A 13,183-nucleotide genomic window follows, 5' to 3' on the forward strand; every position below is an offset into this window, starting at 1 on the left:
AACACAACACAGTGGGGCCTAAATGTAACACAACACAGTGGGGCCTAAATGTATCACAACACAGTGGGGCCTAAATGTAACACAACACAGTGGGGCCTAAATGTATCACAACACAGTGGGGCCTAAATGTAACACAACACAGTGGGGCCTAAATGTATCACAACACAGTGGGGCCTAAATGTAACACAACACAGTGGGGCCTAAATGTATCACAACACAGTGGGGCCTAAATGTAACACAACACAGTGGGGCCTAAATGTATCACAACACAGTGGGGCCTAAATGTAACACACAACACAACACAGTGGGGCCTAAATGTAACACAACACAGTGGGGCCTAAATGTAACACAACACAGTCGGGCCTAAATGTAACACAACACAGTGGGGCCTAAATGTAACACAACACAGTGGGGCCTAAATGTAACACACAACACAACACAGTGGGGCCTAAATGTAACACAACACAGTGGGGCCTAAATGTAACACAACACAGTGGGGCCTAAATGTAACACACAACACAACACAGTGGGGCCTAAATGTATCACAACACAGTGGGGCCTAAATGTAACACAACACAGTGGGGCCTAAATGTAACACAACACAGTGGGGCCTAAATGTAACACACAACACAACACAGTGGGGCCTAAATGTAACACAACACAGTGGGGCCTAAATGTAACACACAACACAACACAGTGGGGCCTAAATGTATCACAACACAGTGGGGCCTAAATGTAACACAACACAGTGGGGCCTAAATGTAACACAACACAGTGGGGCCTAAATGTAACACAACACAGTGGGGCCTAAATGTAACACAACACAGTGGTGCCTAAATGTATCACAACACAGTGGGGCCTAAATGTAACACAACACAGTGGGGCCTAAATGTAACACAACACAGTGGGGCCTAAATGCATTTATGTGACAGAAATATAACAGAAACGATATCATAATTACTCATTTAATTTCTATATTGGTCTTGTGTTTCTAAGGTCCTGTGGAAAAACATGTACATCTACGTAAAGAAGACAAATGCTGTTGCTCTTTAGGGAACGTTTCAAAACGGGTCAGACCAGAGACAGATGAGCTGGGGGACTTGTTGACCGAGATCCTTGATGGTCAGCGACTCCTGGAAGATACCCCCCCCCCCCTCCTATGATGACCATACGGACAGGTCAGATGGGGGACCTATCCAATCCTCATTTGGTAGGACAAATTCATTCAACATGTGTCATCCCTGGACTGCAAGGAATAAGTAATGTTGTCAGTCAATCTCTTGCACTCCCATAATAAACAAAATATTTTATGAACTCTCTACTGCTGCAGCAAGCCAACTACAATGTGGAGACTTCTATGATCAATGGGAACTTCTCTGCAGTCATTGGCTGTATAGATGAATGTCATATTCCCATTGTGTCCCTCTACAGCAGATGTTAAGGAGTACAGGAAACTTAACTTGTTTTTTTACTACATGTACAAAGTGTGTGTACTGACAATTTTGCAGTTCTCCAACATTGTTTTGCACGTTAGAAACTCCTCTTTGTATGCTCAGCCTGTAGGAGGACAACATAGTGGAACCTTGATGACTACTTGCTGTCCCCAGTCCACCTGGCCGTGCTGCTGCTCCAGTTTCAACTGTTCTGCCTTATTATTATTATTCGACCATGCTGGTCATTTATGAACATTTGAACATCTTGGCCATGTTCTGTTATAATCTCCACCCGGCACAGCCAGAAGAAGACTGGCCACCCCACATAGCCTGGTTCCTCTCTAGGTTTCTTCCTAGGTTTTGGCCTTTCTAGGGAGTTTTTCCTAGCCACCGTGCTTCTACACCTGCATTGCTTGCTGTTTGGGGTTTTAGGCTGGGTTTCTGTACAGCACTTTGAGATATCAGCTGATGTACAGTGCCTTGCGAAAGTATTCGGCCCCCTTGAACTTTGCGACCTTTTTCCACATTTCAGGCTTCAAACATAAAGATATAAAACTGTATTTTTTTGTGAAGAATCAACAACAAGTGGGACACAATCATGAAGTGGAACGACATTTATTGGATATTTCAAACTTTTTTAACAAATCAAAAACTGAAAAATTGGGCGTGCAAAATTATTCAGCCCCCTTAAGTTAATACTTTGTAGGGACACCTTTTGCTGCGAATACAGCTGTAAGTCGCTTGGGGTATGTCTCTATCAGTTTTGCACATCGAGAGACTGACATTTTTTCCCATTTCTCCTTGCAAAACAGCTCGAGCTCAGTGAGGTTGGATGGAGAGCATTTGTGAACAGCAGTTTTCAGTTCTTTCCACAGATTCTCGATTGGATTCAGGTCTGGACTTTGACTTGGCCATTCTAACACCTGGATATGTTTATTTTTGAACCATTCCATTGTATATTTTGCTTTATGTTTTGGATCATTGTCTTGTTGGAAGACAAATCTCCGTCCCAGTCTCAGGTCTTTTGCAGACTCCATCAGGTTTTCTTCCAGAATGGTCCTGTATTTGGCTCCATCCATCTTCCCATCAATTTTAACCATCTTCCCTGTCCCTGCTGAAGAAAAGCAGGCCCAAACCATGATGCTGCCACCACCATGTTTGACAGTGGGGATAGTGTGTTCAGCTGTGTTGCTTTTACGCCAAACATAACGTTTTGCATTGTTGCCAAAAAGTTCAATTTTGGTTTCATCTGACCAGAGCACCTTCTTCCACATGCTTGGTGTGTCTCCCAGGTGGCTTGTGGCAAACTTTAAACAACACTTTTTATGGATATCTTTAAGAAATGGCTTTCTTGCCACTCTTCCATAAAGGCCAGATTTGTGCAATATACGACTGATTGTTGTCCTATGGACAGAGTCTCCCACCTCAGCTGTAGATCTCTGCAGTTCATCCAGAGTGATCATGGGCCTCTTGGCTGCATCTCTGATCAGTCTTCTCCTTGTATGAGCTGAAAGTTTAGAGGGACGGCCAGGTCTTGGTAGATTTGCAGTGGTCTGATACTCCTTCCATTTCAATATTATCGCTTGCACAGTGCTCCTTGGGATGTTTAAAGCTTGGGAAATATTTTTGTATCCAAATCCGGCTTTAAACTTCTTCACAACAGTATCTCGGACCTGCCTGGTGTGTTCCTTGTTCTTCATGATGCTCTCTGCGCTTTTAACAGACCTCTGAGACTATCACAGTGCAGGTGCATTTATACGGAGACTTGATTACACACAGGTGGATTGTATTTATCATCATTAGTCATTTAGGTCAACATTGGATCATTCAGAGATCCTCACTGAACTTCTGGAGAGAGTTTGCTGCACTGAAAGTAAAGGGGCTGAATAATTTTGCACGCCCAATTTTTCAGTTTTTGATTTATTAAAAAAGTTTGAAATATCCAATAAATGTCGTTCCACTTCATGATTGTGTCCCACTTGTTGTTGATTCTTCACAAAAAAATACAGTTTTATATCTTTATGTTTGAAGCCTGAAATGTGGCAAAAGGTCGCAAAGTTCAAGGGGGCCGAATACTTTCGCAAGGCACTGTACGAAGGGCTATATAAGTAAATATGATTTGATTTGATCATCGTATATAAGAATTTGTTTTTAACTGACTTGCCTAGTTAAATAAAGGTTAAAAATATTTAAAAAATATAGCATTGTGGACTATTCTGCATACGAACACCACATACAGTGGGGCAAAAAAGTATTTAGTCAGCCACCAATTGTGCAAGTTCTCCCACTTAAAAAGATGAGAGAGGCCTGTAATTTTCATCATAGGTACACTTCAACTATGACAGACAAAATGAGAAAAAAAATCCAGAATATCACATTGTAGGATTTTTAATGAATTTATTTGCAAATTATAATGGAAAATAAGTATTTGGTCACCTACAAACAAGCAAGATTTCTACTTTTTTGCCCCACTGTGAATGACAATGGAATGTTCCAGATGCTTAAAACCTCAATGGGAACAGTACTGGGAGGGATGGGCCCTTTCCCCCCGAAGAGAGTCAGATGAAAGCCTTGGCTCAAGTAAACAAATAATATCAGATGCATTTTCTTTGTACATACGGAAACGGTCACAGAAATTGATTTGATCAAAATCATTCAGTGGGTTTGTCTCCTGTCTGGCCTTAGAGGTGTTTTTTGATCATCGTCGAAATAGTCCCGGTAATTAATTTCCCGGTAATTAATTTCCCTCCATAGCCGACATCCATTCATCTGAAGTTAACTCCTGCCTCTGACCAGGTTTATTTATGCCTTCAAGATCTAGATTAACTCTAATCATCGTTCTGGAAATCAGACTTTAAAAAAAAATCTAGACTTTTAAAATCTAGACTATTTTAAATCACGTCTGAGAAAATCAGTGTCCATGAAATTGCCCCTAAATGAAAGGAATCAATCTAAGACAACATTTTATTTTATTTTAAATAAGATGAAAAAGGTATGTTTCAAATGAATAGCCTACCAGAACATACTGAAAATATCTACATTTTCTCAATGAGGATCACTCTATCTACTTGATTAGAAATATTAACAATCACATATAAATCACTCTCGCTTCTGTTGAATCTGTTTGTTGTGGTTCTCACCACAACCTAACATAGGGAACAGTCAGACGGTGCAAAGGTCCTCACTAGTTACCACAAACACAAAGTCATAATTATGGCTAAACCTCGCCTATTTCTTCCATGTATCGTCTTAAAATCTGATTTTAAACTTAACCCTAACCTTAACCACACTGATAACTGGCCACACTGATGACCTTATACATTATCCTAACCTTACATTTAAACCAAAAGGCACATTATTGTTTTCATGATTTTTTGCAATATAGCCCATTCTTACTTTGTGACTGTGGTAACTAGCGACAACCGTTGTACAGACTGTCATTGACGCTCTCCCGTCAGAGAAGAGCACTGTCTACCAATCATAACAATAGGAGGGGACGGACAGAGCAGGGTTAGGTTGTCAACTGTCTGATTGGACCACAACAAACCAATCATAACAATAGGAGGGGACGGACAGAGCAGGGTTAGGTTGTCAACTGTCTGATTGGACCACAACAAACCAATCATAACAATAGGAGGGGACGGACAGAGCAGGGTTAGGTTGTCAACTGTCTGATTGGACCACAACAAACCAATCATAACAATAGGAGGGGACGGACAGAGCAGGGTTAGGTTGTCAACTGTCTGATTGGACCACAACAAACCAATCATAACAATAGGAGGGGACGGACAGAGCAGGGTTAGGTTGTCAACTGTCTGATTGGACCACAACAAACCAATCATAACAATAGGAGGGGACGGACAGAGCAGGGTTAGGTTGTCAACTGTCTGATTGGACCACAACAAACCAATCATAACAATAGGAGAGGACGGACAGAGCAGGGTTAGGTTGTCAACTGTCTGATTGGACCACAACAAACCAATCATAACAATAGGAAAGGACGGACAGAGCAGGGTTAGGTTGTCAACTGTCTGATTGGACCACAACAAACCAATCATAACAATAGGAGGGGACGGACAGAGCAGGGTTAGGTTGTCAACTGTCTGATTGGACCATAACAAACCAATCATAACAATAGGAGAGGACGGACAGAGCAGGGTTAGGTTGTCAACTGTCTGATTGGACCACAACAAACCAATCATAACAATAGGAGGGGACGGACAGAGCAGGGTTAGGTTGTCAACTGTCTGATTGGACCACAACAAACCAATCATAACAATAGGAGAGGACGGACAGAGCAGGGTTAGGTTGTCAACTGTCTGATTGGACCACAACAAACCAATCATAACAATAGGAGGGGACGGACAGAGCAGGGTTAGGTTGTCAACTGTCTGATTGGACCACAACAAACCAACCCACCCACTTATTTGTGCTTCTGAGAGTCAAGAAGGAGGTCGAAGTTTACCGAGTCTGCGCCTGGCTGGTATCAACAAGACACGAGGCCGAAGACATGTTAAAATAAATCGAACCACCGGAATTTGCACGCGATAGTTAATGAACGGTCCTTGCGGAGATTCGGTGCGATTGCACGGTGGTCACATGTGGTCGTAGCTAGTTTATCTTGATAGACGCAAGTGAAGACAGTTAGCCAACCATCAAAGCCTAGCGGGGAAGTACCCCTAGACAAGTAGCGGGCTGAAGGCAAGGGTTTCTTCGATAAACACAATCGTTTGACAAAGGAGCAGTAGGACATCTTGTAGCCAGTCGCCTACCGTGTTCACAACACCGATATCTTGCTATATGCTCCTTTGTGCTTTAACGTATCTTCTAGCGCTCGTTGTTGAAGCGTCTACCTAGCACAGACTGTTTTGGTGCAGCGACGCCTGTATGAGTGCCTGAATAGCCACACACTATAGCTGGCTGATGTTACATTGGATCTAGCTCACAGCCGTGCATCTACTGTCACATTATGTCGCTTTAACGTCAATAGGACTAAACTGCGGAGCTCATTTAGTTGTCAACTCGGAAGCAGAGGTTCTTAGCCAGATATCTAACTGAACAGCTGACCAGTCGGTCGAGTGGAGCAACATTTCCTCGCCTTGCTGTGTCATGACATTAAAGTGCAAGTCAAGTCATTTCAGAGAGTACGCAAGATAGGAGGAACATTTGGCATAAGTAGATAGGTGGGGACAGGAATCCTACATTAAAGTTGACTACTGTCGACCGTAAGTTGAACCAAAGGAGTGTATTTGTAGGTCGGTCTCGACAGCACAGAATGAAGAAGTTCTCCCGTATGTCGGAGAGCGGCGGTCCGGGAGGGGGGTCCGGGTCGGGCTCTGGAGTCGTTAGTAACTGCTTCGGGAAAGTGTTCGCCGTGGGCCGGTATCAAGTCACGGTGGAAGAACTCATCGCAGAAGGTGTGTATCTCTCCTTTTATATAACGTTAGGCTATTGCACGTAAAGTACAATGTATTTATGGCATACACATATTTAGCAGATGTTATTGCGGGTGTTTACGAAATGCTTGTGTTTCTAACTCCAATAGTGCAGTAATATCTAACAATACACGGATCTTAAGTCAAAGAATGGCATTTAGAAATATTAACACACACACACACACACACAAAGAATAGTGTATGTAGAGGAATAGTTGAATAGGATGGCCTTGACCCAAATACAGTGCATTTGGTAAGCATTCAGATCCCTTGACTTTTTCCACATTTTGTTACATTACAGCTTTATTCTATAATGGATTAAATAAAATGTTTTCCTTACCAATCTACACATAATGACAAAGCAAAAACTAATTCGCAAACAATTATAAACTTTTTTTTATTTTCATCAGTATTCAGACTCTAAGCTATGAGACTTGAAATTGAGCTCAGGTGCATCCTGTTTCCATTGGTCACCCTTGAGATGTTTCTTAAACTTGATTGAAGTACACCTGTGGTAAATGTAATTGATTGGACATGATTTGGAAAGGCACACACCTGTCTATATAAAGGTCCCATAGTTGACAGTGGATGTCAGAGCAGAAAAACAAGCCATGAGGTTGAAGGAATTGTCCGTAGAGCTCCGAGACAGGATTGTGTCGAGTGCACAGATCTGGGGAAGGGTACCAAAACATTTCTTTAGCATTCAAGGTCCCCAAGAACACAGTGGCCTCCATCATTCTTAAGTGGAAGAAGTTTAGAACCACCAAGACTCTTCCTAGAGCTGGCTGCCCGGCCAAACTGAGCAATCGGGGGAGAAGGGCCTTGGTCAGGGAGGTGGCGAAGAACCTGATGGTCACTCTGACAGAGCTCCAGAGTTCCTCTGTGGAGAAGGGAGAACCTTCCAGAAGGGTCAGGGAGGTGACGAAGAACCCGATGTTCAATCTGACAGAGCTCTAGAGTTCCTCTGGTGGCAGCATTTGTGGTTTATTTATTTAATGATGAGTCACCGCTGTTTTTGATATTTGTATTGAACTAGGCAAGTCAATTGAACAAATTCGTATTTACAATGACGACCAAAAAGGCAACCTGCGGGGACAGGGGATGAAAAATACAAATACATTTTTAAATTAAAAAAAATATATAGGACAAAAGACATCAAGACAACCCTACATAAATAGAGACCTACGACAACAGCATGGCAGCAACACAACCCTACATAAAGAGAGACCTAAGACAACAGCATGGCAGCAACACAACCCTACATATAGACCTAAGACAACAGCATGGCAGCAACACAACCCTACATAAAGAGAGACCTACGACAACAGCATGGCAGCAACACAACCCTACATAAAGAGAGACCTACGACAACAGCATGGCAGCAACACAACCCTACATATAGACCTAAGACAACAGCATGGCAGCAACACAACCCTACATAAAGAGAGACCTACGACAACAGCATGGCAGCAACACAACCCTACATAAAGAGAGACCTACGGCAACAGCATGGCAGCAACACAACCCTACATAAAGAGAGACCTACGACAACAGCATGGCAGCAACACAACCCTACATAAAGAGAGACCTACGACAACAGCATGGCAGCAACACAACCCTACATAAAGAGAGACCTAAGACAACAGCATGGCAGCAACACAACACTACATAGAGAGACCTACGACAACAGCATGGCAACAACACAACCCTACATAAAGAGAGACCTACGACAACAGCATGGCAGCAACACATGAGCATCATGCTGTGGAGCTGTTTTTCAGCTGCTGGGACTGGGAGACTAGTCGGGATCGAGGAAAAGATTAACGGAGCTAAGGACAGAGATCCTTAATGAAAACTTGCTCGGGACCTCAAGCTGGGGTGAGCCAGCCAAGACAATGCAGGAGTGGCTTTGGGACAGGTCTCTGAATGTCCTTGAATGGCCCAGCCAGGGCCTGGACTTGAAACCTTATCGAACATCTCTGGAGAGACCTGAAAATAGCTGTGCAGCGATGCTCCCCATCCAACCTGACAGAGCTTGAGAGGATCTGCAGAGTAGAATGGGAGAAACTCCCCAAATACAGGTGTGCCAAGCTTGTAGCGTCATACCCAAGAAGATTTGAGGCTGTAATCGATGCCAAAGAGGCTTCAAGTAACAGACACATCTCAACATCCACTGTTCAGAGGATACTGTGAATCAGGCCTTCATGGTCGAATTGCTGTAAAGAAACTACGAAAGGACACCGATAAGACGTTACTTTATTGGGCCAAAAAACACAAGCAGTGGACACTAGACCGGTTGTAATCTGTTCTCTTGGTGTGGAGTCCTAATTTGGCTATTTTTGGTTCCAACCTCCGTGTCTTTGAGACACAGAGTAGGTGAACGGATGATCTCCACATGTTTCCCATCGTGAAGCATGGAGGAGGAGGAGGTGTGGGGGTGCTTTGCTGGTGACACTGTGATTTATTTAGAATTCAAGGCACACTTAACCGGTATGGCTACCACAGCATTCTGCAGCGATCCCATCTGGTTTGGGCTTAATGGGACTATCACTTGTTTTTCAACAGGACAATGACCCAACACACCTCCAGGCTGTGTAAGGGCTATTTGACAAAGACGGAGAGTGATGGAGTGCTGCATCAGATGACCTGGGCTCCACAATCACCTGACATCAACCCAATTGAGATGGTTTGGGATGAGTTGGACTGCGGAGTGAAGGAAAAGCAGCCAACACGTGCTCCGCATATGTGGGAACTCCTTCAAGACTGTTGTCAAAGCATTCCAGGTGGAGCTGGTTGAGAGAGGGGCCAAGTGTGCAAAGCTGTCATCAAAGTAAAAGGATACTTTGAAGAATTTAAAATATAAAATATATTTTGATTTAACTTTTTTTTTTGAGCGTGGGCGTTATATGTTTCCATAGGTGTTATTTCATAGTTTCACTATTCTACAATGTAGAAAATTGGAAAACCCTTGAATGAGTAGGTGTCCAAACTTTGAACTGGTACTGTGTGTGTTCCTCTAGTCCAGCTGGGATAGGGCGGCGCGATGGCAGGAGGAGACTGGGATAGGGCGACTGGGATAGGGCGGCTCGATGGCAGGAGGAGACTGGGATAGGGAGACTGGGATAGGGAGACTGGGATAGGGTGGCGCGATGGCAGGAAGAGACTGGGATAGGGCGGCTCGATGGCAGGAGGAGACTGGGATAGGGCGACTGGGATATGGTGGCGCGATGGCAGGAAGAGACTGGGATAGGGCGGCTGGGATAGGGCAGCTCGATGGCAGGAGGAGACTGGGATAGGGCGGCTGGGATAGGGCAGCTCGATGGCAGGAGGAGACTGGGATAGGGCGGCTGGGATAGGGCGGCTCGATGGCAGGAGGAGACTAGGATAGGGAGACTGGGATAGGGAGACTGGGATAGGGTGGCGCGATGGCAGGAAGAGACTGGGATAGGGCGGCTGGGATAGGGCGGCTCGATGGCAGTAGGAGACTGGGATAGGGCGGCTGGGATAGGGCGGCTCGATGGCAGGAGGAGACTGGGATAGGGAGACTGGGATAGGGAGACTGGGACAGGGAGACTGGGACAGGGAGACTGGGACAGGGAGGCGCGATGGCAGGAGGAGACTGGGATAGGGAGACTGGGATAGAGCGGCTCGATGGCAGGAGGAGACTGGGACAGGGAGACTGGGACAGGGAGACTGGGACAGGGAGACTGGGATAGGGCGGCGCGATGGTAGGAGGAGACTGGGATAGGGAGACTGGGATAGGGCGGCGTGATGGCAGGAGGAGACTGGGATAGGGCGGCTGGGATAGAGCGGCTCGATGACAGGGAGACTGGGACAGGGAGACTGGGATAGGGTGGCGCGATGGCAGGAGGAGACTGGGATAGGGAGACTGGGATAGGGCGGCGTGATGGCAGGAGGAGACTGGGATAGGGCGACTGGGATAGGGCGGCGCGATGGCAGGAGGAGACTGGGATAGGGCGGCTGGGATAGGGCGGCTCGATGGCAGTAGGAGACTGGGATAGGGCGGCTGGGATAGGGCGGCTCGATGGCAGGAGGAGACTGGGACAGGGAGACTGGGACAGGGAGACTGGGACAGGGAGGCGCGATGGCAGGAGGAGACTGGGATAGGGAGACTGGGATAGGGTGGCGCGATGGCAGGAAGAGACTGGGATAGGGCGGCTGGGATAGAGCGGCTCGATGGCAGGAGGAGACTGGGACAGGGAGACTGGGACAGGGAGACTGGGATAGGGCGGCGCGATGGCAGGAGGAGACTGGGATAGAGAGACTGGGATAGGGCGGCGTGATGGCAGGAGGAGACTGGGATAGGGCGACTGGGATAGGGCGGCGCGATGGCAGGAGGAGACTGGGATAGGGCGACTGGGATAGGGCGGCGTGATGGCAGGAGGAGACTAGGATAGGGAGAGATTGAATATGTCCGTAAACACTCCGGCCAGCTGGTCTGTGTGTGCTCTGAAGAGGGCTAAAACGCTTAAATCTCTTACTCGCGTCGGCCACGGAAAACGAGAGCCCAGAGACCTTCGGAGTGACTTTTTAGTTGACTGTAAACATGGAAAGGGGCACAAGTCCTGCAAAAAAATAAATAAATTTACCAGTCAATAGCTCACTAATACTAACTAGGCCAAATGTGGTTGAGTCAACATCTAGCCAATAAGACTGCTTCCTGAGCCTTACAGGGTGTTCTGCTCTCACCTAGCAACAAGTCACTGACGAACCACCTAACCTGTTCTACCACTTATCATTTTAAAAACAAACAGCTGCCTGTCTACAGTGAGGTGTGTGTGTGTGTGTGTGTGTGTGTGTGTGTTCATTTGTCTGCTGCGGTGAGTTTTTCTTTTTTTCCACGGCTGTTCTGGGCACACCGTTTTCTCGAGGCAAGCTGATGTCTACACCCCTCTGCCGGTAATTGGTCAACATTAGGGGACTCTTGAATAAAGTCTTGGTTGTCGTTTAACGAGAGGCGACTCGTTTTCATGCACATTTGTTTTTTTCATTGCGAAATACTGGTTAGATAATCCTCACGTATCACTAACACACCAGTGTTTTTAAATTTGGTTTTATTTAGTTTGGTCATTTTAAACAAAAATATCATTAAGTCTTAGTGACATTTTTGTATTTTGAATAATTATTTAATCTAGTTGTTGGCAATTGGTGGTCCTATCCGGCTGCCCTCTCTCCTGGTTGTCCCCATACGGTCCCTCTCTCCTGTCCCTGGTTGTCCCCATACGGCTCCTCTCCCTGGTTGTCCCCATACGGCTCCTCTCCCTGGTTGTCCCCATACGGCCCCTCTTTCCTCTCCCTGGTTGTCCCCATACGGCCCCTCCTGGTTGTCCCCATACGGCCCCTCTCTCCTCTCCCTGGTTGTCCCCATACGGCCCCTCCTGGTTGTCCCCATACGGCCCCTCTCTCCTCTCCCTGGTTGTCCCCATACGGCCCCTCCTGGTTGTCCCCATACGGCCCCTCTCTCCGCTCCCTGGTTGTCCCCATACGGCCCCTCTCTCCTGGTTGTCCCTATACGGCCCCTCTCTCCTGGTTGTCCCCATACGGCCCCTCCTGGTTGTCCCCATACGGCCCCTCTCTCCTCTCCCTGGTTGTCCCCATACGGCCCCTCTCTCCTGGTTGTCCCCATACGGCCCCTCTTTCCTCTCCCTGGTTGTCCCCATACGGCCCCTCCTGGTTGTCCCAATACGGCCCCTCTCTCCTCTCTCTGGTTGTCCCCATACGGCCCCTCCTGGTTGTCCCCATACGGCCCCTCTCTCCTCTCCCTGGTTGTCCCCATACGGCCCCTCTCTCCCTGGTTGTCCCCATACGGCCCCTCCTGGTTGTCCCAATACGGCCCCTCTTTCCTCTCCCTGGTTGTCCTCATATGGCCTGGTGGCGTCTGTTAGCGGGCCGTTGCTGGTGTGACTTGGCTCTCTGTGCCTCTAACCCTGCCGTCCCTCTAGCAGCCTGGCGGCGTCTGTTAGCGGGTCGTTGCTGGTGTGACTTGGCTCTCTGTGTCCAGAACTAACTCAATGAATAATTCTCAGACCCCCTCTTTGTCCTCCCTCCCTCTCCAAACCCCCACTACTCTGTTTCCTCCTGCCATTAGTCAGCAGCAGCTGTTCCATGAAAAGCATGAGTTTCCCCTCGAAGCCTCAAACAGAATATTTTCTAGTCTATAGGTGGAAGTAGTGTGAGTTGCCTAACCTTAAACGTTTTCTCTATCCTCTTGCCAGTTTGCCAATATAGGGTCTGTGTTGATTTGCCTTGACATTTAACGTGTGCCGGAAAACATGCTGTTTTTAACACTAAGTC

At 46.6% G+C, this 13,183-nt stretch overlaps 1 protein-coding gene across 2 annotated transcripts in view; it reads left to right on the top strand.

The window, feature by feature from the left end:
• The first annotated feature begins 5,827 nt into the window (after positions 1–5,827).
• Positions 5,828–13,183, top strand: part of bmp2k (BMP2 inducible kinase) — a 92,575-nt gene continuing 85,219 nt past the window's right edge. The window contains exon 1 of one of the 2 annotated variants that reach the window (XM_036979244.1): positions 5,828–6,850. In XM_036979244.1, the coding sequence (XP_036835139.1) occupies positions 6,709–6,850 (142 nt within the window). In that variant the 5' untranslated portion in view covers positions 5,828–6,708. The remainder of the gene's footprint in view (positions 6,851–13,183) is intronic. The other variant, XM_036979245.1, reaches the window with a different exon arrangement.

Source organism: Oncorhynchus mykiss, chromosome 6 (genome assembly GCF_013265735.2).
Source record: "Oncorhynchus mykiss isolate Arlee chromosome 6, USDA_OmykA_1.1, whole genome shotgun sequence".
NCBI classification, from domain to species: domain Eukaryota; kingdom Metazoa; phylum Chordata; class Actinopteri; order Salmoniformes; family Salmonidae; genus Oncorhynchus; species Oncorhynchus mykiss.